Source organism: Orcinus orca, chromosome 5 (assembly GCF_937001465.1).
Source record: "Orcinus orca chromosome 5, mOrcOrc1.1, whole genome shotgun sequence".
NCBI classification, from domain to species: domain Eukaryota; kingdom Metazoa; phylum Chordata; class Mammalia; order Artiodactyla; family Delphinidae; genus Orcinus; species Orcinus orca.
The window spans coordinates 147,405,691-147,431,461 of NC_064563.1; the positions used below are offsets into that span (position 1 = coordinate 147,405,691).

Here is a 25,771-nt window from a genome sequence, read left to right on the forward strand (position 1 = left end):
CGGCAATTGCACAGGAAAAGTCTGTCGAATTTTAAAATATTTTTATGAAGCAAACTTAACACGGACATCCCAACCCAATAAAAATAGCACAAAACAAGACAGCCTCACACACCCACCTGTCTCGTGCTTGTCAAAGCAACAAATCCTACGGGAAATGCAGTTCACTGGATTTCAGCAATCTGTCAGAACAGCCACACCCCACGACCAAGTGGGTATTTTCCAGGAATGCAAAGACAGATCACTATTATGAAATCTATTAGTATATTATATCCTATTAATAGATCTAAAGAAGGAACTTAATTCTCTCCATAGACGTAAAAAAGAACATTTGACAGAATCCAACACTTATTCTTGATAGAATGGCTCAAAAAATGGAAATCAAGGGAAACTTCTGGAAATTTCCTTAACATAGTGAAATGTATCAACCTCAAAGCCAGCATCAGCTTAGTAGAGAAACACTGGACACATGTACGTGCAACTCAGGACCCAGGCAGTCATGTCCCATCACTACTGTGGTTCAACGTGAGACAAGAGAGACGTGTCTTAGGTACAAAATTAGAAAGAAAAAACTATCATGACCTGCAGATAATCTGCTCAAATACCCAGAAAGTCTAAGTGAACCAACTATAAACCACTTTCATCCACGAAGTCATCCAAGAAGGCAGCAGAAGCTAAATTAATGTAGAGACGAGATCAATAGTTTCTTGAATCAAACCAGTAAGAAAGATACAAAACCAGTGAGATACAAAATGGAAAATCCCAACTGCATAGGAGGGAAGAAGACAGGACATTTGGGAGCCAAGGCGAGGGAACGCAGAGAGCTGGGGACACCCCGTGGGCAGGTGAGGGGAGCGGCAGCTCGGCCACCGGGGGGGTGGGGGTCTGCGCGGACACCCTCCCGGGGCAGTGGCAGCATCCCTGAAAACGGCACATGGACCCCGCGGTCTCACTTCCGGAATCCACCCCGCAGATGTCCCCACTCATGCCCCCTCCTCATAGCATTGTTTGTAAGAGCAAGAGATTGGAAACAGCCCAACTCTCTGTTCCCGGGAACGGGTTAAAGGCATTTTTCACATCCATACAAAATAAAACTGCAGAAAACAAAACACATACGTCAAAACGAAGAGTGAGAAAGGTACTTTTCCAACAGAACGATTTCCAAGGTCACGGTTAAGTGAAAAAAGCCCGACGCAGGGCAGCGGGGCGGGCAGACGTGTAGGTTTGTGAAGACGTCCTGGAGGTGGCCAAGGACCCGAAGACAAGTGCAGTGGGGACAGCAGGGGTGGGGAAGCCAGGAGACTTTCTCTGCGGGGACCCCGGGCCTGGCCTGGGGCTGCCCTGTGTGTGGGTCTGCTGGGAGGGACGGGCCAGGTCAGCCCTGGACAAACCGGTCACTGAGTCCAAAAGTGGCTGCTCTAATGGTCAGGACTTGGGCCTGAGGACAGAAACAGCAAGGCTGTCGGTGCCCCAGGATGGGTGTGAGTGTGTGTGTGTGTAACTGACCGGTGCACTGCGCATTGCGGTGTGCGACTGCGATGCGTGTGCACGTGTGAGTGTGCGTGCGCCCAGGTGGGGTGGCGGGGAGGAGAAGGACGTGACCCGAGGTGGCGGGATCCTAAATCCAGGGCAGTGCAAAGGCGCTGTTGGGACCTCAGTGGTGAGACGGCCCTCGTGGGCCCTGTGAACTCTGAAAACCCAGGCCTCGGGACCGGGACCTAAGCGGTGCCCCCCAGGGGCCCCAGGTGTCCCTCGGGGAGGCCGCGGCCCGCACCCACCTCCAGAAAGCGAGTGGCCACGACGCGGTCGTCCTGGGTCAGCACCAGGTTGTCCACGAACATCCAGAAGCAGGGCTGGGGGCTGCCTGGCCGCGGCCTCGCGTACCGCAGGATGCGGTGGAACTGGAACAGGTACCACGCTGGGGTGGGGAGCAATCGGGTGGGTCTGGGCTCTGCCTGGAGGGACCCGGGACGCAAGGGCGGGGCTCTGGTGGGGCGGGGCCGCCTGCTCCCGCAGCTGCAGCCTCCAGGGCACAGGTGCGGGAGGCTGGGAGTCGCCCCACAGGGACACACAGCCCTGCAGACAGGGTGGGAGGGGCGCCAGGCCGCCCTGGGGTGACGGACCCACTCACTGTCCTGGCTGCGGTGATGGCTCACAGGTACTCACTTCAAAACCCACCACGCTGTACTCACTGAATACGGACAATTGACCTATGTCTCTGATACCCCAATAACGCTGATTGTTTAAGAATGCAGATGGTTTGCAATTCCTGCCCTCCCTGAGGAGAGCTGGGGTGCGTAGGAGGGCGTGGCAGACAAGAGGCTCTGGAGTCTGAGCAGATGGCCAGGCCTCTTACCTGGGGGCTGGCTGCAGGCGTGGCCCAGCGGGGGCGTAGAGCCGTAGGCGAGGTCGAAGGGGCCCCATGCTTCTACCTGCAGGAGAGCGCGCGGCTCAGGAGGGCAGGGAGCTCCCCCGGGGCCGGGCACCTTTCCTCTCTGACCGTGTGGTTCAGGCTGACCCTCATGGAAGGGGTCGGGGGGCGGTGAAACCCACCGGGTCAGACCCGCCCCTTGGTTCCGGGGGTGCAAGGAGCCCTGCTTTCTCTATCGTCTCAGGGAGGTCGGCCCTCAGCAGAGCCCTGGGAACCCGAGCGCGGTGATTCCTTTGTGCCGGGCGTGGCCCTTACAGACCCTCCAGGGAGAGTGACACGGGGCCCCCAAGGACTCATGCGGATTCTGTGTGTTGCTGGGAAATACAGGTGGAAGCCCTGATGGGTCACTGGGCAGCAGGTAGCCTTCCCTGGCGAGCGTAAGCCGCCCCTGCTGCACCTCCCCCGCCCCCCAGCCCCGTCCAGGCCCCTACAATCGCCCCTGAGCTGAGACGCTGAGGATTCCCTTCCCCCATCAGGGGCCCAGGTGACGGAGGGACCCAGTTAGAGACTCTAGCCCGTGTCACTCTTCTTGAAAAACAATTGAAAGACCCAAATACTGGATCTCTGGCTGTCTGACAGCAGCCCGTCCAGAGCAGACGCGGCTTCCCTGGACCCTCCTCAAGTCACTTAACAGAAGCCGACACCCGACGTTAGCCCCCGGCCTCACGTGCCCCCGGCCTCACGTGCCTCGTCGCAGTCAGCTCTGACCCTGACCCAGGCGCGCTCCTGGTGGCTTCAGCTCCAGGGAAGCCTGCTGACCAGCGCAAGTACAGCAGGGGGTCTGGACAGGGAAGGGGCAAGGGGGCTAGAGGAGGTGAGCATGGGCTGGGGGCCCGGGACCCGCATCCCAACACTCTACACGAAGGTGGCTGCTGAAATGACCCCAGGAAAGGTTGGGAAGGAAGCAAGGTCTAAGAGGGAACACCCCGCTGTCCCCGAGGACCCGCCAGTGTGCACTTGAAGTCCCCCGAAACCCGCGGCCAGGTGTGGCTGTGCAGACGTGGAAGCCGGACACCCCCCCCCTAGGGTGGGCTGCACGGTGGGAAAGCCCATTTTACAGGCCTCGTGAAAAAGGAGTGAAGCCAGGGCTGGTTGTTGGGGAACCGGGTGATGACGGCACACGTGAGCCACTGTCACCCCTGAGACACGAAAGCTCATTGCGGGAGGGGGTGTCTAGACCCTTGGCCGCGCAGCGAGAGCCCCCCCATGTCTGATCTGTTCCTGCAGCTCTGCTACTTGGGGAGGGCTCGTGTCACTCTCCAGTCCCGCCTTGACCGTCCTGCCCTGGCAGGGAGGACCCCGCCCTGGGGGGCCTGGGACGAGTGTGCGGGTGGGCGCAGGCTGCAGAAATGCTTCCTGGTGGGGCGTCCGAAGGGGCCGGGGGGCAAGAAGAGAGCTGTCCTGGGCTTCGGGGCAGGGCAGACCCCAGGGCGACGGAGGAGACGGCGTCTCCAGTCTCAGCCAGGGAGGAGGGCTGGCCCCTGGGACACGGCCCCCCGGCCAGACGGGGAGCAGAGCTGAGAGGCCCTGCCGGCACCCGGGGGGTGAACTGGGTCCCCCCACATTGGCTGCTTCCTTGTTGCCACCTTCTGTGGCCAGTGTTCCGGCCCCTCTGACCCCGTGCCCGTGGTTGTCGGGCTCTGGGGATGACGGGCTTTAATTCTCCTGTGAGAGGCTGTGTGGGCGAGCGCGTGACGGACCAGATCTTCCTTCCCTGAGGCCACAGAGGTGGCGCCCCAGCCCTTTCCCATCCGCGGCGGCTCGTGGCCCAGCTGCTGAGTCATTTTTAGGCCCTTCCTCCAAGGCCGCCGTCCAGGACAGCAGGAAATAGCCTTCAAGGGAGCCAGACGTTTCATGACAGCGCTCGGAGAGTGTTTTCGAACAATCCGTGGTGGTTGTGTTCAAGACTCAGCACTTTATTTTAGGAGGGGGGGATCCCCTCCCTAGGCGGCACCGTCACAGGTGGTGGGATAGGCCCCTTGGGTTTCAACAAACCGGGCGGGAGCTTTGGCCAACGGTTCTCCTCTGGGCGGTGGGCAGCGGGGGGCTACGGACATGCCTTTCTCAGCTCTCCCGCCGTGGGGGGCCGACACCCCCCCAGGTGGGCCCTGCTGGGGACAGAGCATCCGGGCTGCACCTCCCCCACCCCGTCCAGTCCCCCTCCCCCGACGCACCCCCTCCCCCCCCCGGTCTGCTCTCACCCCTTGGTGCCTGGAGGAGCACAGCAGTACTTACGTCCCTCCTCACTACGTTGGTGACATCATCCAAATGCTTCAGTTTCCCCGGCTCAGAACCATGTTCCAAAAAGCCCAAACTCATCAGCTCTGGGTGGGGAGCAAAGGGGACACACAGGGCCGACGCTGGTTTTTGACCCCATGTGGAACTAAAGGGCTGCCGTTAGCAAGCAGACTTTATCTTTTCAACCGCATGACGGGGGGAGCCAGCAAACTCCACTGAGAACTGATTTCAGAAAGTCAAGCAATTTGTTGCAAAGCCAGGCCCTCCTGGCTGCAGCGCCACTCTCTGGGTTAGGAATCCACTGGGTGGTGGCCGTCCACGCTGATGTCACCTGGTCAGGCTGTGTGACATGGCTGGGTTGCAGGGGGAGTCTGCAGCCTGGGCATGGGACCACTAGCCCAGAAAGAATCTTAACAAATTGAACTAAGGATGCATCGTCCGGGCAGGGACTTGAAGGCTGGGTGGCCACGGGCTTCCTTCAGGGGAAACCTGTGCCCACTCTGTGCGTCTCAGCCCCCGGGTCCCTGACACGGGTGTGCATGAGGCCGCTGTGACCACACTACACAAGACACGGGGCGTAGCGCCAGAAGTGGGATGGACGCCCCCCCCCCCCATTCCATTTGGCCAGAGACAGGGAGTATTTTCACGGATTCTTCTTACAACTGCCGGGCCCAGGAGAACCCATAGGATTTCCAAAGGCACCAGCAGGTGGGGTCTGCTCAGGGTACAGAGGGGCAGGACACCCAGGAAGGCTGCAATGCAGCACGTGACCAGCCTGCGCAACCTGGGAGATTCGGGTAGAGAGGGAGGGTGCAGGGAGCCCTGCGAGGGGTGGGGCAGCCCTATACGGCGGCCAGGTATGTGGAGGTGTCTGAGGTTTGGTGGCCGTGGGCAGGGCTGTCCTAGGCAGAGAGCCTGGGCCCCATGGCCCTCACTACAGCGTTTCACACCCACCGTCTTGCTGCGTGAACTTTCTTTCCAAGGCGTCCCTGCTGAAGGAAGGAGCCCCAGGTGCTCCTCAACCCTCCCCTCCTGAAAATGACCCTCACGTCCCCAGCCTCAAACATGTAGCAAGTGCATCATAGGGGACATTTCGACCCCGCCCACTGCCCACTCCCCCGGTCCCCCATGGGTCTCACTCCAGGCAGACCCATCTTCCATTGTCAGTCCTCAGACATCACTGCACCCACCTTTCTTGATGTCCCCAAAAAGGGACAGCACCCGGATGGGCTCTCTCTTCCACACGGGCACAGTTTTGTACATCTCAAGGGGACTCTCCTATTTATTTTTTTTAAAAAAAAGGATGTTCTGATGACTGCTTGGTTGTACAGCCCATGAGTGACAAGAAAAATTCTTTCTGGCTCTGCAGAGGCTTTTCCCCTGATCAATGAGGACACACCTGCCGAGGCGGCTGGCCCCACCCTGACTGCACTGACCCCCAGGCCTCCGTGAGACCCCACCCATCGCCCAGGACGAGGGCTTCTGTCCTCCACACCAAGCCCCCAGCCTGGGCCATCTCTAGCAAAGGAAAGGCAGGTGCGAGGGCATTTTCCTGACTGTGAAGGAAGATAATTCTATCCCGAGAGAAACCACTTCCCTTGTACTTCTTGGGAAGAGTCTCAAACCTGGGGGATTCTGAATACCCACGGCCATGGGATTCACCCAACCCCTCTCCGTCCCCTCTGTGGGCTCTGAACGTGGGCCTCAAGCCACACAGCACCCCTGAAGGCTACCAATGTCAGGCATCTCCCAGGCCAGGCCTGAGCCAGCCCCTGAGTCCTGCCATGAAGGAGCCAGGAAGGCCTAGGGTAACACCCGACCACCCCGCAGGGCACCCGGCAGCAGAGACCCGATGGATCTATTTATGAAACAAGCACCCCAGCGCCACCTGACCCCCAGGAGGTTGCACTTGGGAGTGCCTGGCCCCCCATGAACTGTGGATGGGATTCCAGGCCTAGGCAGGGGCACTGCCTGGGGGTGGGGAGGGGGGTCCCAGGAGACCCTGAGCCCCAGGGGGAAGGGTCTGCCCAGGGCTGGAGCAGGTGGGCACCCAACGCAGGCAGCGAGTGAAGCGGCGGGCGAGTGTGAGGGAGGGCAGGCTGCCCGGAGGAGGAGGCGTGGGGAGGTGAGAAGGGAGGGACACTTGCGGACACACGTCCTGGTCCCCCGCGGCAGCCGCAGGAGCAGTGCCTCCTTCCCGCTGTGCTCCGGCTCTAGTGGCAGTAATACCAGCTGTGGGCATCAACCCCTTCTCCCTTCAATGAGAAACTCGTCCTTCAGTCTGCCAGCACGGGGCCTTTCTGCACCGAGAGGGAGCGTTTCTGCCGCTCACCGGACCGCGAGAAGGCTCTACGGGGAGTGCAGGCACCTCGCTCCGAAAAGCACCATAAAGGCACCTGCTCCCATCTGGTTTCAGGGAGCGCTGGGTGGTGGGGCTACCATGTGCCCCCATGGTGGCCCAGCAATGCCGTGTGTGGCGACTCTCCGGAACCAGCCTGGCCATGCGCCACAGGGGAGAGAGCCCGAGACCCCAGGCCGCCACGGTGAGCACCCAGCCCTCCCCATCACGTGGCCACCCTCTCTCTGTGCGTCTCTGTCCCCTTCCTTCCTGTTAGATGACACCAATCATTGCATTTCATGTCACCCTAATCCAGGATGACCTCACCTTAAGATTCTTAACTAAATTACGTCTGCAGAGACCCCATTTCCAAAATAGGCCATGTTCACAGGTAACAGGGGTTAGGACGTGGATGTGTCTTTGGGGGACAGAGCTCAACCCACCATGATGAGCCCAAACTCCTGCCTAGCTCCCGGATCCCGACCTTGATCCTGGAGAGGACCCACGTCTGTGCCAGCTGTCCGGGCTGGACCAGGAGAGCCTGCCCGGGCGTTTGCTCCCACTTGCTGGACCTAGAGGCACACCTCTGCTGGGCCCCTCTCCTACGTCCTACAAATGCCTCATTCCCAGGCTTGGAAGAAACAAAACTGCCATGAGAAAGTGATTTGTAGAGGGACTTCCCTGGTGGCACAGTGGTTAGGAATCTGCCTGCCAATGCAGGGAGCACGGGTTCGAGCCCCGGTCTGGGAAGATCCCACGTGCTGCAGAGCAAATAAGCCCGTGCGCCACAACTACTGAGCCTGTGCTCTAGAGCCTGCGAGCCACAACTACTGAAGCCCATGTGCCACAACTACTGAAGCCCGTGCGCCTAGAGCCCGTGCTCCACCACAATGAGAAGCCCACGCACCGCAACGAAGACCCAACACAGCCAAAAATCAATAAATTAATTAAAAAAAAAGAAAAAAGTTTAAAAAAGTAAAGTGACTTGTAGAAGACAGAGCATCTAGCAGACAAAGAGGGGATGAGAAAAGTGCATTTGCTTAATGCCCTTAACATCGTTGTGTAAGAGGGAGCAGACGGGCACTTTGCAGCCCATCACCAGAGGAAAGGAACCAAGTTAGGGCCGCAGAGCACCCGCACCCGCTGTGTCCTCACCGCCTCCCGGTCGCAGAAGGCCTTCAGCCACCCCCGCCACTTCTTCCTCCTCTGCAGCAGCCCACTGTGGGGGAAGGGCAGGCACAGGAAGCAGACCCAGTTGCTCATGGCCTGCACTTTCCCCGAGGTCCCGGGGCCCACCAGGCTGTCGATGCACTCGAAACAGTAGCACCTGGAGTCAAACAGAGAACCACAGCGACAGGCCTGCCACTGCCTTGGCCGCCAGGTGAAACCCCGGTGGTCCCGCAGGCAGAGGCGAGCCTGCCCCTTGCTCCGGAGTGAGGGGTGGAGGCCACACGCGGGCTCAGGGGAGAAGACGGAGCTGGCAGGGGCGGGAGGCGGGGCTGCAGCCCGGGGAAGGGGGACGGGTCCCTCTTGGGGACCCAGAGCGCCGGGAACCCAGCCATCTGCAGAGGACAGCAGGGGGTCTGTGGGTAGTGACAGATTTCACAGACTCCCCTAAGCCAGCTGGCTCCCTCCTCCAAACTCCAGATCCTGAGAAACCAGGCAAGATCTCTGCAGGAGCGCCCACTGCGGGGGCGGGGCGGGGCTGCAGACTTGGGGCGACGCAGCAGTAAATACCGGGATGCCCGGAACGACTGAGGGGAGGGGACCACGGGTAACGCTCGGGCTGTTATGTAGCAGGGAATGACTACGCCTCGCCTGACCCCAGCCGCGTGGGTTTTCTGTCGCTGCCCTGCTTAACCACGGAGGGAGCAGCTATGTCTTGGCGATAAAAACAGAAAGAAAAATCACAAGCACAGATCTTCCGACACACCCTTCCCCTAGGTCACGGCTATTCACCAAATGAAACGTTTGAGCTGGAAATGGAAAGCTCTGGAGAAAGTCATACTTTTGGGAGGTGAACCCCTTTGGACTCTGGGATGCGGAGCTGAGAAGAATGGGAGTTTCCCAGGCTTGTGGGCAGCGGTCCTTCACCCCTTGCCCGGACCCCCGGGCCCCTGGCCTCACCGCGTGCAGTCGGGGCTCTCGCAGATGAGCAGCGTCTCTCCCGCACAGCATATGGAGCAGTAGGACAGGTACCCGTCCTCGTCGTACAAGAAGAGGCACTCCAGGAACTTGTCCTTGGCGAGGGCAAAGCCAGGCTGCCTCCTCTGTTCCAAGGCCTCCACAAAGCCGCCCCATGCCTCCCTGCTTACCTTGCACGGAGTGCACATCCCTCCCTCAAACAGAGGGTGCTGCATGTGCACCCGGAAACTTCCGCAGCAGATACACATGTCTGAGGCGAAAACCCACAGGGCAACGTGTCACAATGCCGTCAGGCACAGCAACAGACTCAGGAACGAGTTTAACAATAACAAAAAAAAGGCAAGACCTGTACACTGAAAACCACAAACTAGTCCTCAAAGAAATTAATGATCAAACAGATGGGAGGGCATCCCATGTTCATAGATCAGAAGACTAAACAGTGTTAATATGGAGAGCTTCCCCAAATCTGGTTTTGAGAAACCAGATCCTTCTCAAAATCCCAGCTGGCCTTTTCCTTTCTTTCTTTCCTTTTTTTTAGGAATTGCTAAGATGATCCTAAAATTCATATGTAAATGCAGGGGATCCAGAATGGGCAAACCCAAAGAGAAAGAAAGCAGATTTGTGGTTGCCTAGGGTTGAAAGAGGGGAGGCAGAGGGATGAGGAATGAGGACGGACTGTTGATGGGTACCAGTTTCTTTTGCGGATGACGAAAATGCCCTAAAATTAGACTGTAGTGATGGGTACACATATCTGTGATTACGCTAAAAGACACTGAAGTGTACGCTTCAAATGAAGTGTCAGGGTCCTTGGGGCAGGTGGAGGGGATACGAGCTGGGCACCAGCGGCATACACTGCCCTCTTCCACGGACGGACAATGAGTGAGGCTGCAAGTCTTTCCTCAGCTGGCTGACGTCCCTTCACCTGGGCAGGTGTGCGATGCTCACCTTCTATGTCTCGCTGGTTAACCTTGACTTCATATGCAATAAGATCTGGAAAAGAAAATAAGTAGCCCCTTCCTCTGCCTGTCTCCTAATTTAGACACCTCAAGAGATGAGCCTCACAAGTCCTTGGTGAAGGACTTCTGACGTCACAGGAACCAGAGGATCAGCCCCCCCCGCCCTGTCCCCTCTGCCTTTCATGGCGACATGTTAAACATCTGAGCTGGTGGGGTGGGGTGGGGTGGGGGAGGCTTTGAGTGGGGCCCTTCTGCTCCTGAGTGACGTGGGAGCATTCCAGAAGCCAGGAACCCTAGACTCTGCCCAGGCCTGGGGTCAGCACCCCAAGTGATGGAGGCAGTACCTGCATGAGCCTTCACCTCTGCGGAGCCTGGGTGACGGTGGGGATGACTGCTCGCTGGAGCGCGGGATGATGTCCGTGCTGTGCTCTGCTTCCCGGTCCAGGACTGCAGCAGTGGCCGTGGGGACACCAAACCAGGAGACAGGACGCACACCAGACAGGGAGAAAGTGTCCCATCAGCCTCCGTCTTGGAGCCCCAGACCCCCAGCACGGGGACTGAGCAGACCACCCAGCCCGGCCCCTACCCACCTCCCACCATGACACTCACCCCTCTCGACCCCCAGGGTCAAGGGGCAGGAAGACCAGTGGGGAGCGCCAACCTCGAGAGGGGGCTCGGTGGGCGCAGCAGGTGGGCCGCTTCTCCCCACAAATGGGAGGGCAGGGGGCCTCGAAGGGCCCAGGGTCCACCACGGCCCCTCCCTCCTTCTGTGTCCTCCCTAGCTGTGCACCCCTCAGCCACCCCCATGCTCCTGCCGCCCCACTGTCCCCCAGACCCCAGCCTGTGGTCTCTCCCACCCGACCCTCAAAGGCAAGGGGTCTATGGAGAAGGCGAAAGGGCCTCACTGATTTCACAGGGCTGGGGACACGGCTCCCCTTCCAGCAGCGGGGCTGGGTCAGGGTCCGAGCCATCCAGGGTTTCCAGGCTCAGGGTTCCCGGGGAGGAGAGGGCCATGGAACCTGGGAAGGGGCCTTCCAGAAACCAGCAGGAACCGGGGGTGCTGGGCCCGCTGGGCGAAGGGGGTGCGAAGGTGACGTGACGTGCGGGGGCGGGAGAGTGGGGAGGGGCGGGGGAGCCCTCAGTGCCACTGGGTGTTGGCTGGAAGGGTGGGGGGGCTCGCCCCTGTTGGGTGGGGTTAGGGAGTCTGGGGAGGGGGGAGGGTGAGGGGGGGCTCAGTAATGGGGCGCTGAGTGTGGGGTGGGGGGGTGGGGGCTTAGGAGTGGGGCTGTGGTCTTGAGGGAGGGGCAGGAGGGCAGGTGTGGGCAGAGGGAGGTCAGTGGGCTTAGGGAGATCAAGGGTGGGGGTGAAGGTGCTGGGTGAGGGTTGGGGGGAGTTTACTGCGGTGGGAGGGGCCAAGGGGCAGTGCGGGGGAGGGGCTCAGCTGGGGCCTGGAGGGGGCATAACTCCCCCACCTCTGCTGGGGTGTGGGCTGGGCATCCTGACTTTCCTGGAAAAAGCTCAGCGCGAGGCGGGGGGGTCACTTTGCAGTGAGAAACCTGACAAACACAGCTCTGCCAGGTGGTCAAGGTCGACGTCAAGAGTGGAGTGGACAGTACTGCCCTGGAGGCACTGAGATGAGGATGGCCTGTCACCTCTGTGGGCTCCCTCCCCACGCATGACCCTGCCTCCACCCTTGAGAAAAATACCAGAAAATTCCAGGGGAGGAACAGCGAATAAAATACCTGCCCAGGACTCTTCAAAACTGTCATGCTCATCAAAAGCAGAGAAAATCTGAAAAACCGTCACAGCCAAGAAGAGCGTAAGGAGACATGATGACTAAATGGGACAGAAAAAGGACATTAGGGGAAAACCAAGGGCATCTAGTAGACTACAGCTTATCAGTGTAGTGAATGTTGTATCAGCATTGGTTCATTAATTGTAACAATTGTATCACACTAATGCAAGATGTTAATAATAGGGGAGACTGGGTGGGGTTTGGGGGAATTCTGTCCTAGCTTCACAAATGTTCTGTAGATATAAACTATTCTAAAATAGTTTCTGTTTTTAACGACACAGTATTATTGAGTATAGTCACCATGCCGGTATATTACATCCCTATCTATGGGAATTTATTTATAACTGGAAATTTGTATCTTTTGACCCTCTTCACCCATTCGCCCATCCCTCAGTCCTCACCTCTGGCAACCACCTTCTCTGTTTCTATGATTTTTTAAAAATATTTATTTATTTATTTATTTGGCTGCACCGGGTCTTAGTTGTGGCATGTGGGATCTTTAGTTGTGGCATGTGGGATCTTTAGTTGTGGCAGGTGGGATCTTTAGTTGTGGCAGGTGGGATCTTTAGTTGTGGCATGTGGGATCTTCAGTTGTGGCATGTGGGATCTTTAGTTGCAGCGGGATCTAGCTCCCTGACCAGGAATCGAACCTGGGCCCCCTGCATTGGGAGCGCAGAGTTGTAACCACTGGACCACTAGGGAAGTCCCAGGTGTTTTTTAATTCCACATGTAAGTGAGCTCAGGTGGTGCTTGTCTTCCTCTGTCTGACTTATTTTACTTAGCATGACGCCCTCAGGGTCCATCCATGTTGTCACAAATGGCAACATTTCATTCTTTTTTACGGCTGAGTAATATTCCATTGTATACATACACCATATTTTCTTTATCCATTCATCCATTCATGGGCACTTAGGGTGTTTCCATGTCTTGAATACTGTAAATAATGCTGAACGTGGGGGTGCAGGTATCTTCTCAAATTAGTGTTTCCTTGTTTTTGGATGAATACCCAGAAATGGAATTGCTGGATCGTATGGTAGTTCTATTTTTTCTTTTTTGAGGAAGCTCCATACTGTTTCCTGTGGTGGCTGCACCAGTTTACATTCTCACAACTGTGCACGAGGGTCCCCTTTTCTCCACACCCTCCCCAGCACTTGTTATTTCTTGTCATTTTGATACTAGCCACTCTGACACGTGTGAGGTGGTAACTCACTGTGGTCGTGATTTGCAGTTCCCTAATGATTAACGATGTTGAGCACATTTTCATGTGCCTGTTGGCCATCTGTATGTCTTCTTTGGAAAAACATCTCTCCAGATTCCTTCCCTAGATTTTATATCAAATTGTTTGTTGTTTTGCTATTGAGCTATATGAATTCTTTATATATTTTGAATATTAACCCCTTATTAGATATATGATTTTCAAATATTTTCTCCCATTCAGTACATTGCATTTTCATTTTGTTGATGGTTTCCTTTGTAGTGCAGAAGATTTTTTAGTATGATTATAGTCTCATTTGTTTATTTTTGCTTTTGTTGCCTTCGCTTTTGGTGTCAAATCCAAAAAACCATTGCCAAGACTGATGTCAAGGAGTTTACCACCTATGTTCTCTTCTAGGAGTTTGTGGTTTCAGGTCTTATGTTCAAGTCTTAAATCCATTTTGAGTTAATTTTTGTGTGTGGTGTAAGATAGTGGTCCAGTTTCATTCTTTGGCATGTAGCTGTCCAGTGTTCCCCAACACCATTAATTGAAGAGACTGTTCTTTCCCCATTGTATATTGGCTCCTTTGTCATAAATTAATTTTCCATATATACGTGGGTTTACTTCTGTGCTTTCTATTCTGTTCCATTGATCTATGTGTCTGTTTTTGTGCCAGTACCATACTGTTTTCATTACAGTAGCTCTGTAACATAGTTTGAAATCAGGGTGTGTGACACCTCTAGCTTTGTTCTTCTTTCTCAAGATTGCTTTGGCAATTCATGGTCTTTGTGGTTCCACATAAATTTTTGGATTGTTTTTTCTATTCCTGTGAAACCTGCCATTGGAATTTTGATAGGGGTTTCATCAAATCTGTAGATTGCCTTGGCTAATATGGTTATTTTAACAATATTAATTCTTTCAATCCATGAGCATATCTTTCTAAATATTTTAGAATATTTATTTACAAGAGTTTATTAAAACTTTTTTCAGTGGAGGGAAGACAATACTGATGACGACAATGAAATCATTTTCCCCATGTTTGAGTACGTTGTCTTGATTGTCTTCTCCTCCTTTTACTTAGTTTAGCTTTGTTTTTTAACTAGGACACCAGATTAAAAATTATTATAAGGACCAGGAGTGACTGGGGTGCAGGCCTCTCTGTCACCTGACCACACCACCCAACTCCCATGTCACACCCCTGCTCCCCACTCTGCCCTGTCCATGTTGTTCCTGTAACGGAAGGGGAATGTGGGGATTCCAGGGGCCCATTCCAGCTCCACGGAAGGGACTGTCTTCTCGTTTTTGGACCTGAACAGCAGGGAAGGCGTCCTGGGGGCAAGATCACCTGGCCCGGTGACGTGGAGCAGAGGCTCCTGGAAGGTTCCACCTAGGGTACATGGACAAGTATGGGAGTGGGGGGAAGCCAGGACACTCCCGGGCAGGTGCCTTCCTGTCAGGGTCTCGGGTCACCGTATGCCCTGCTGCAGCTGGGCAGACACCAGCACTGTCTGGGGGGGTGGGGGGGCCCTAGTGGTTGGGAAAGAGGCCTCAGAGGAGCTGGCCTCTTGGTGACCAGCTCAGTTTCTGAGGCCACCACCAGCATCAGACCCTGACATGTCAGGACCCTCTGCCGGCCAAGGGTACCCCTGTCCTCACTCATGGACACCCCAGGAAACCCGAAAATCACATGTGTGGGAGCAAAGGGTGGGACACAAAGCAGGCCTCCATCTCCATGGGGACCACCCTCCAGCTCCACCTCCCCCTATGGCCCCGCACCCAGCAGTGGCCACGCTCTGCGAGGGGCAGTTCTGAAGCTTCCTGGGTGAACCCCAGTCCCTCCCAGCCCAGCCCAGTCTGCCCGACAGCCCTGCCTTCCCTGGCCCGGACTTCTGCAGGGCTGGCGCGGGCCCAGCGAGGACCTGCTGACACCCCGGCGTGAGCCTCGGTGGGCCTGTGGTTGGGTCCCGCCTGGCCTGGCGGTCACCCTCTGGGTGCTGGCCTAACAGGGTGACCCACAGCTTGATCTCAGCTCGGTTCAGAGGCTTTTGGGCCCAAAGGCATCCTGAGCGGCACCTGACTCCTGTTGGGCTCGGCGCCTCCCCCGAGGCTGTGTACGGCCTAGGAGGAGCCTGTCCTGGTGCCGGGGCACCGACCACTGACCACTCCCCTCCTACACTGCTCGGTCCTCATGCTGTACTTCTGCATTCCTGCACAGCCCCAGAGTAGCAGGGGGTCTCGCAGGCACCTGGAGAGGATTTGGGGGCACATGAAGCAGAGGGGGGGCTGGCAGCGGGCAGAGCCGTGCCTCTGTGAGAGCGTACACTGGTGGGGGGAACGATGGGACCACTGTCCAGAAGCTGCATGAGGGAAGCCACAGGAGCACGAGGGCCATCAGGGACTGGGGTTCAGATCTTTTCCTTTGCCTGCAGGTGTCAGGCCTCGGCTCCTGGCTGCTTGTAGGTCATTCAGGCGGAGGCGCTGCAGAGACCCCCCATCTCCCGGGCTGTGGGCCAGGGCGTGGGATGAAGTGGGGGGTGCAAAGCCCAGTGCCCCCACTAAGCGGGCTTGCGACTCCAGGCCTTCATGCTTTCACTGCATGGTAAGCTCCCAGGGAGACAGGCTCCTGGGGAGACCGGCTGGGCTCAGTCATCCTGCGTGTCTGGAGCTGGTTCCCACACTGGTGCTTCAGGCATACAACTCCACGTGCAGTGTCTATAAATGTTCCATGAAGGGAAGAGTCTCTGTTGAAATAGGGTTGGGGGAAGTGGAATGTTAAGTGGGTACATTTCCTGCGGGACTTATCAGAGCCTTTATGATGGAAGGCTCAGTGATGGAAGTTGTGAACCTCCAAGCAGAGGATGGTATACAGCCTGGCCCCGACCGATCTGACCAGGGCATCCTGTTCCCAAGGCTGCCCATGACTGTGCTTCTGGAGGGTGGGAGAAGCTGCCGGCTGTCGACCCAAGGCTGGGCACATCGGCAGGTGGGCTGGTTAGGCCTCAGCACTGACGACTCAGGGCCCAGGGCTGCAGCAGCAGAGGCTGGTGTCCTGTCCCCTCGTCCTGACCCTCATGGTTCCGGCCCCTGTGGGGCAGACTGATGGCCAGTGCCCTCTTCTATCTGGAATGTGCAGCCAGGGCAGGGGAAGGGAACACAGGGACCCACCCACGTTTCAGTTACCAAAGCAGGTCACGTGACCCACCTCACGCTGGTGGGAGGTGAGTGGTGGTGTTTTGTGATGCTCTTGGGGGAATGGATGGGTGGATGAGCGAACATTCATTCTTCTCCCCGAGACAAAGTGCAGTGGGAGTAAAAGAGGAATTCGCCTTTGTGTTGGCCTGACCACAAGGTGACCCACTGGTCCTCAGGCTCTGGTCTGACCCTCCGCCCAGCCTGCCGCTGTCTTGACCGGTAATGATGCTTTACATATGCAGAGAGAGAGAGAGCAGACACTGACAGCTCAGAAGGGCCTGGCCTCACAGCCAGGTGTCCGGGTGGTCCCGGTGGATGCCAGCGACCTCACAGGGCACAGCCTCAGACAGGCCACTCTGTGCAGTGATGAGGGGAGTGGAAAAGACAAGACCCCTTCCCAGTCTGTCTGAGCACAAAAGCCAGGGCCTCCGCCACCCACAAAAGTGACCAGACATCCCCCTCTCCTGGCTAAGACGGCGACTGCACATCTTCCCAACTGCCAGACGAGAGGCCTCAGGGCGCCAGGTCCCTGCCCCTCCCCTTCCCAACAGCACCCCATCCAGAGCTGCCATGGGGGAGCCTGGGTGCAGGGCTGCAGTCTGTGACCCCCGTTCATGGTGACGTCATTGCACAGCTGTCCCTGAGAACATGGCGATGACCCACCAGCTTACTGGATTTAACCTGCCCTTCCTCCAAGCCCACTTACGCCAAGGGAGTCCCCTTATAGTACATTTATAAACACTCAGTGGAAAACACCATTTTTATTATCTGTGCACAGGCTATATGTATTTATAGACTGATACTCAAAAAGTCCCAAAGTAGATGGTGAAATGATGCTGGATTCCAGCCCCTGTTGCTGTTGGACTGTGGAATAAAACTTAGGAAAATCAAGTCTCTCTTCTCTGTTTCTTTTTCTTTTTAAGCTCTTGAGTGGTTGTCTTTTTCTTATTGATTTGAGAATTCTCTGTATTAAAGATATTACCTAATCCTCATCTACGTGTCACAAATATTTTCTTCAGCTTGTTATATCGATTTTAATTTTTTAATATTTTTATACACAAGTGTCTTGCATTTGCCTTTTCTGTCATGGTTTTTGCTTCTCCTATCATACTTAAAAATTTCCTCTCCACCACAAAATGATACCAGCATTCATCTTTATTTTAGCATTTTATTTCATTTTGTAAACATATCTTTATTCTAGTCAGGACCTTTTTTGGTGTTTGGCATGCTTTTTGCACTGATTAGTTTGTCTGAAGATGATTCGTCAACGGGTCCATCTACTCCCCCTCCAACATATTCCATGCAAGGCATTTATTACCTAAAAATCCACAGTTGTGTTTGGATATCGGGCTAAGCTTTGCATTTCACACCAGCAATCTGTGTCTCTCTGCACCAGTCCCCCTGCCCTCCTCACTGTAGCTTTTTTTTTTTTTTTTTTTTTTTTTGGTACGCGGGCCTCTCACTGTTGTGGCCTCTCCCGTTGCGGAGCACAGGCTCCGGACGCGCAGACTCAGCGGCCATGGCTCACGGGCGCAGCCACTCCGCGGCACGTGGGATCTTCCCGGACCAGGGCACGAACCCGCGTTGTCCGCATCGGCAGGCGGACTCTCAACCACTGCGCCACCAGGGAAGCCTCTCACTGTGGCTTTTTAATACTTTATCTGGGGCAGCTTTGATCCTCTTCGAAGGTGTCCTGTCTCTTGCTCATTCATCTTCCAAAAGAACATGAGACTCAACTTCTAAACCCCCTTTAGTAATTCAATTGGAATTACATTAGCTTTAGAGAATAATTAAGGAAGAACTGGCTTTTAAAAAAAATTTTATTGAAGTATAGTTGATTTACAATGTTGCATTAATTTCTGCTATACAGCAAAGTGATTTGTTATACATATATATATTCTTTTTCATATTCTTCTCCATTATGGTTTATCGGAGAATACCGAATAGAGTTCCCTGTGCTCTACAGTAGGCCCTTGCTGTTTATCCATTCTATATACACTCGTTTGCATCTGCTGACCCCAAACTCCCACTCCATCCTTCCCCCACCCCCCAGCTCCGTTGGCAACCACGAGTCTGTTCTCTATGTCTGTGGGTCTGTTTCTGTTCCGTAGATATGAAGAACTGCCTTTTAAAATGCAATTAAGAAATGAAATCCAGAAGCATGGTGTATCTTTCTGTTTCTTCTTTTTAAAAAATTGTATATGTTAATTATACCTTAATAAAAAGAGATACCAGCAAAAAAATAAATAAATAATAAAAATACATAAAACGTAAAATGTGGGTGCAGCAGATCTCTTCCTAGCTTTATATTTTACTGGGCGCTATGAATAGTTTCCATTATACTTTATTTCCTACTTTTCATGTAAAAACTAATCTGTGCATGTTATTAAATTCAAACCATATTTAAGTGTACAGATGAACTAGTGAAGCCCCATCTCACCATCTCCCACCTGCCCCAGGGCTCACACCCGTTTTGTCTCCTTCCAGACTGAGAGGTTTTATTTTTCCTTCTCTTGTTTTCATCACAATAATCGAGCCACCCTGTACACACCGCACTGCAATTTGCAGCACACAGTAAACACCGTGCAGGGCCCCACAGCCGCCCCGCCTTCCCCCTGGCTCGGCCACTGTCTGGAGGCGTGGTCTCGATGCTAACCTGTCTCCACTGAGGGGCATTTTGGGGGTTTCCCTTCCTTCACCCTCACACGTAATCTGCAGGGGACTCCCCTTTGACCCCGGAGCAGGTCACCTTTCTGCTTCATTCCCTGCACACTCAGTGGGACGGGAGCTGGGGGGGACCTGCTGGAAGGGATGTCCCCAGAGAACGCTGGTGTCAGTGTGCATTTCCACGGCCCACCGTGGCCCAGGTCCCAGCCTGCCAGCCTCCCAGTGGGGCCAGTGGGTGACCAGCATCTGCACGGGGGATTCAGGGCCACAGGCGGAGGCTGAAGACACTGCTGTGGCTATGCCAGCCAGAGGCTCTCTGACCTGGAAACTCCCTCCACGCTTTCTGCTCCTGTACAGTGTTGGCTGGGTCCCCGTCCTGTCACTCCAAGGTCATACTCTTCCCAGCGCCGGGCCATCGGCACTTCCCAGGCTGGCTCCCCAGCTGGGCGAGGGCTCATCCTCTTGTCCACTTAACATGTCCTGATCCTGCAGAGGACGGGCCTGGCAGGGGCTGGGCAGGGCTGCAGGCTGTGGCCAGGAGATACCAAAACCTAAGAAGATGAAATGGCAACTCCCAGACTCAGAGAAAATACTCAAAACATTTTCACGATATCTGACAAAAATCTGTGTCTAGAATATGTAAAGAACTCTGACAAATCAATGATACAAACAAGCCTTTTTTAAAACAGGCAAAAGACTTGAACAGACATTTTGCACAGGAGGATACACCAGTGGCCGATAGCACAAGAACATTAGTCATCAGGGCAATGCAAATCAAAGCCACAGTGAGACACCACCATATACCCAGCAGAATCGCCATAATCAGATGTCACCAGGAGCTGCGAAGATGTGGAGCAACTGGAACCCTCATGTGGTGCTGGTGGGAACGCAAAACGGCACAGTTGTTCTGGAAAACTCTGCGCTCCCTAAATTCATATCTACCCTATGGCCCAGGAATTCCACCCCTAGCTATCTACCTACCCAAGAGAAATAAAAACCTTGGTCCAACAAGGACTTGGACAAGAAGGTTCACATTAGTTTTGTCCACAACAGCCCAGATGTCCTCAACAGGTGAGCGGATGAACAAGCGTGGGAGGTCCGGACAGCGGAAGGAATGAAGAACCAGTGCTCACAGCCACATGGAAGAACCCAGACGTACTCAGAGTGAAAGAAGTCAAATGGCTAAAGTTTCATACCAGACTGTTCCCTTTATAGAAATTTCCAGAACAGGCAAAAGGAATCCACGGTGACCCAAAGTAGGTCAGAGGTCCCTTCCAGGAGGTGGCGCCCAGGAACCTTCTGGAGAGATGGAAATGCTCTGTATGGGGATAGGGGTGTGAGTTACACGGGTGGGCCCATGTGCCAGACGCAGACGGGCACTCAGATCTGTGCACTGCACGGCAGGGAAACCAAAGCTCAGTAAAGGCAAAACGGGGACTCAGCAAGGGGAGGAGCTTGCAGATTCATCTTGTCATGGCTGTAGTGCTCTAGAACTTCTACCGAAAATAAAGGTCGATTTTATAGAACCAGTGGTCACAGAGCAGAACAAGAGACTCCCAGCCATGCCCCACCCCACCCCACAGGCCTTGTGGAAACACAGGTTGCTGGACCCTCCCCAGAGCATCCGACTCTGCAGACCTGGGACTCTGCATTCCCAGCTCCCAGGCACTGTGGATGCCCCGGGAGCCACATTTTGAGCAGGAAGCCCGAGCCAGACAGAGGGGCGGGCCGTGAACTGGCCGCGCTCCCGGCCACACGTTCTGGGGGCCACGCAAGACCATAGGTGGCCGCAGGCCTCCCTCCCACCTGCACCATGTGATCCCCGCCTGGGCTGGGTCCCTCCCCAGGTGCACACGCGCTGGGCTTCCCCCTATGCCGCTGCCCTTCGCAGGGGGTGTGCGCCTCGCAGCCCTGCCCCCCACCTGCTCCCCTCTCCTGGGCTGCACCCCACTCCTCAAATGGCTCTGGGGTCGGCAAGCTCATTGGTGACCTGTGACTGGCTCAGTCCACAGGCCAGCCCTCAGTCCCACGTCACGTGGTCCGCCTGCCAGCCTGACCCTCCCAAGGCTTTCCCATCTCAGCTGATGACGACCCCATCCCTCCCGTTACCAGGGCTCCTCCCTGCTTCTCACACCCACAGCCACCCTTTTCTTTTCCTCTCTCTCTTAATATTTTATTTTATTTTTTAAATTTTTTGTTGGAGTCTAGTTGTCTACAGTGTGGTGTTAGTTTCTGCCATACAGCAAACTGAATCAGTTACACAGATACATCTATCCACCCTTTCTTAGATTCTTTTCCCATATAGGCCATTACAGAGTATTGAGCAGGGTTCCCTGTGCTCTACAGCAGGTCCTTATTAGTTATCTGTTTTATATATAGTAGCGTGTATATGTCAATCTCAACCTCCCAGTTTATCCCTTCCCCCTCTCCCTCCTTGGTCACCATAAGATTTTTCTACATTAAGCCATAAGATTATGGTCCCCATAATGTTTTCTACATTGAGCAAATCCCTCCTCAGACACACCCAGGGCGGGACTGTGCCCCACCCTCCCACCTGGTCCAGGCCACCATCAGCTCTCTGGTCACTGGGGTGGATTCCTGTTGAGTCTCCCTGTCTGGTTTCACTCTGAGAAGGGTCAGACTGCCAGGATGCAGCTCTTATCACCTGCCTGCTCCCCGCTGCTCCCCCCTGCCCACACTGCGGCTCAGGACACACTGGCCTCCTTGCCAGGCAGATGTCTCCACAGGGCCTTTGCACCTGCTGCCGCCCCACCCCCACCCCCACCCCTGGAACACCTGCTCCCCAGAGAGCACATCTTCAAGGGCTCGGTTCAGAGTCCTCCTCTCAGGCTGCCTCCCCTCCCGCTGCTGACGCCACACCTCACACCCACCTCCCCTCCTCCCCACTGCCCTGTTTCCTCACCTGCACTTATGCCTCTAGTACGTATGGGCCTCTTACCTGTTCTGTGCACTGTCAACCCCTCCCACTAGAGTAGGAGCTTCTTGGGCAGGGAGCTTGGTCTGTTTTGTTCTCCTGGAACACTGGCGGGCATGCAGTAGGTGCCAAGTAAATGCTTCCTGTGGGTCATGGAGTCACACATCCACACATCACTTACCAGCCTCCTTCCTACTCTCGCTGCCATGGGCTATGGGCTGAGCTGGGTGGGGCTCCTCGGCCCTTGTCCACACCCGGCACACCTGGCACAGCTGGGATCCAGAGAAGGGAGCATGCCCGCTGTCCTCTCGCTGACACCTTTTACTCAAAGGAGGAAGTGAAGGAACCCTAGATCCTTCTGTCATGGCAAAACCACCTGAGCAGCTGTGCCCAGGCTGGACACGCGTACGTTTAACTCATGCCCGAAAGCAGCAGCGTTAGTCTGGGAAAATGATAGATGTGGCTTTCTCTATTCCTCCTGCTAAGTCTAACTCAAACCCCTGGACATTATATACAAAACTAATAAGAAAACTCTGAAAGGCAGAGAGAGGAGGCAGACCAGCCAGGGCCCTCAGAAAAACTTGGTGATGAGTCCCCTGTTTTGTTCTGTTTGTAATTTTTGCCTTTCATACCCCAGACCTGCTATTGGAGATGCCAGCAACGCAGAAACACCAACAGGCACAGCCAAAAAGAGCCATCCGATCTGTCGAAGGCCCGAATAGAATAAAAAGGCTGACCCTCCCACAGGCGAGGGGAAGTCCCCCTGCCTGACTGCCTTGAGCTGGGACGTCTTTTCTGGCCTTTGGATTTGAGCTGAAACCTTGTCTCCTCTGGGGTCTCCAGCTCGCTGACTGCAAATCTTGGAACTTCTCAGCCTCCATAACCATGTGAGCCAATTCCTTATAAAAAATACATATTATTTATATAATCTCCTATTGGTTCTGTGTCTTTAGGGAACTCTGACTAATGAAGCCTTATTTAAAGTGTTCCAGTGAGCAATTAAAACACATTAGAAACAAACGGAAAGTTAGCAACTCTCAGTTAAGAAAGTCTCTGGGGGACTTCCCTGATGGTCCAGCAGTTAAGAGTCTGTGCTTCCACTGCAGGGGGCACGGGTTTGATCCCTGGTCGGGGAACTAAGATCCCACATGCCACAGGGCCAAAAAAAAAAAGAAAGTCTCAGCAAAAGAAAAAAATATATATATGAATATATATACATATACGTGATATAAAGAAGGGCCAAATGAACATAACTAAATAACTAAAATTTTTAAACCACCATGGAGCGATCAGATGAAAGGATAAGTGGACTGGAAGGTAGGACAATAGAAATTACCCAATTCAAACAACACTGAGAAAACAGACTGAAAAAAGTGAACAGAGCCCAAGGGACCTGTAGGGCTACACAAAAGATTTCTGTCCTTAGAGTCCCAGAAGAAGAGGAGAAAGATGATGGGGCTACACACTACTTGAAGAAACAATGACTGAAAAGTTCCCAAAGTTTGGCAAAAGTCATAAACCCCTATACATTCAGGAAGCTGAACATATAGGATAGAACCAAAGAAATACACACCCAGACGTATCATAGCAAAGATTCTAAAAACTGAAAATACGGAAAACTCTTGAAAGCAATGAGAGAGATCTGACATCTTGCCTATAATAGAAAAAAAAACAATTTGATAAAAAGTAATAAGGATTTATTTTAAAAAAATCTGAATGGTATCAATTTCAGAAATTACGGAGGCCAGGGACTTCCCTGGTGGCGCAGTGGTTAAGAATCCGCCTGCCAATGCAGGGGACACAGGTTCAAGCCCTGGTCCAGGAAGATCCCACGTGTCACAGAGCAACTAAGCCCATGCGCCACAACTACTGAGCCTGCGCTCTAGAGCCCGCGAGCCACAACAACTGAGCCCATGTGCCACAACTACTGAAGCCCCCGTGCCCAGAGCCCACGCTCCGCAAAAAGAGAAGCCACTCCAATTAGAAGCCCACACACCACAACGAAGAGTAGCCCCCACTCGCCACAACTAGAGAAAGCCCATGTGCAGCCACAAAGACCCAACACAGCCAAAAATAATAATAATAAATAAATAAATAAATTTATTTTTTTTTAAAAAGAAAGAAATTATGGAGGCCAGAAATAAGGGGCACAATATTTCTCAAGTGCTGAAAGAAGAGCCCTCCCAACCAGGATTCTACATCCAGTGAAAACCTTCTTCAGGGATGAAGAGAAATCAGGTCATTCTCAGATAAAGGAAACTGAAAAACTTTGGCACCAGCAGACCAACCCTAAAAGAGTGGCTAAAGAGTGTTCTCTAAACAGAAAGAAAATGATAAAACAGGAATTCTGGAACATCAGGAAGGAAGAAAGGACAATGAGAAGACTAAAAATATGAATAAAAACATTTTCTTTCTTCTCTTGAGTTTTATACATTTATATTTGACAGTGGAAGCAAAAATTATAACACTGATATAGTTCTAAAAGTATTTAGAATAAATATTTAAGAAAATTATATTATAAATGAGGAAGCTAAAAGGATGTAAAGAAAGGTAAGTTTTCTACACTTTACTGAAACTGGTAAAATCTTGACCAGTAGACAGTGATAAGTTATGAATGGATAGTGTAATACCTAGAGCAAGTACTAAAAATTTATGCAAAGAATATAAAATAGATAAACAACAAGGTCCTACTGTATAGCACAGGGAACTATACTCAAAATCTTGTAATAAACTATCATGGAAAAGACTATGAAAAATAATATATATATATATATATACATATATATATATATATATAAAGCTGAACCACTTTGTTGTACAGCAGAGGCTAACACAACATTGCAAATTAACCACACTTCAAAATAAATAAATAAGTAAGTTCTGCAAAGAGATACACTCAAAGACACTACAGATAAATCAAAATAGAATTCTGTAAGATGTTCAGGTAACCCACAGGGCAGGAAAAAGTAATCAGAGAAAACAAACAGAAAACAAAAGTAAAATGGCAGATTTAAGCCCAACATATCGATAATACATTAAACGTAAATGTTATAAACACACAAACTAAAAGAATTTGGCAGAGTAGTTTTAAAAAAATGACCCAACTATATGCTGTGCACAAGAAATTCACTTCATACATAACCATAAAAGTAGATCAGAGGGCTTCCCTGGTGGCGCAGTGGTTGAGAGTCCACCTGCCAATGCAGGGGACACGGGTTCGTGCCCCAGTCCGGGAAGAGCCCACATGCCATGGAGCGGCTGGGCCCGTGACCCATGGCCGCTGAGCCTGCACGTCTGGAGCCTGTGCTCTGTAACGGGAGAGGGAGAGGTCACAACAGTGAGAGGCCCACGTACTGCAAAAAAAAAAAAAAAAAGTAGATCAGAAATAACAGGATGGACAAAAACAGGTATATCATGCAAGCACTGATCAAAAGAACGCAGGCATGACTCCATTAATACCAGATAAAGTAGACTTTAAAGCAAAGAAAATGACCAGAACAATGAAAATTGACCCTTTATCATCATGTGATGAAACAGTCAATCTACCAAAAAGACAAGCAAGCCCAAATGTGTGTGCAACAAACAACAGAGCAGAAAATACATGAAGCAAAACTAATATAACCTAAAGAAGAAATAGACAAATCCAGTGTAATCGGAGACTCCAGATCCCTCTCTGAGCAATTGATGGAAGCCTGAGACAAAAAACCAGAGAAGCTCAACGTCACCATTGGCCAGCAGGATCTAATCAACATTTATAGAACATGCCCCCCAAATTACAGAATACACATTCTCTTCAAGTGTTCACAGACATAAAGCAAGATAGACCATCTCTTAGGACCTAAAACAAACCTCAACACACTTAGAAGAATTGGAACCACACAG

General features: G+C 53.2%; 1 protein-coding gene across 1 annotated transcript in view; it reads right to left on the bottom strand.

Annotated features, from left to right (window-relative positions):
• DNMT3L (DNA methyltransferase 3 like) overlaps window positions 1-11,119 on the bottom strand; it is a 14,818-nt gene extending 3,699 nt beyond the window's left edge. The window contains exons 1-8 of the mRNA XM_033418568.2: window positions 11,011-11,119; window positions 10,466-10,552; window positions 9,132-9,399; window positions 8,160-8,331; window positions 5,857-5,944; window positions 4,664-4,752; window positions 2,354-2,429; window positions 1,776-1,915 (exon numbers count right to left, since the gene is read on the bottom strand). Coding sequence (XP_033274459.1) covers window positions 1,776-1,915; window positions 2,354-2,429; window positions 4,664-4,752; window positions 5,857-5,944; window positions 8,160-8,331; window positions 9,132-9,399; window positions 10,466-10,552; window positions 11,011-11,119 — 1,029 coding nt within the window. The remainder of the gene's footprint in view (window positions 1-1,775; window positions 1,916-2,353; window positions 2,430-4,663; window positions 4,753-5,856; window positions 5,945-8,159; window positions 8,332-9,131; window positions 9,400-10,465; window positions 10,553-11,010) is intronic.
• Between the last annotated feature and the right edge of the window lie 14,652 nt (window positions 11,120-25,771).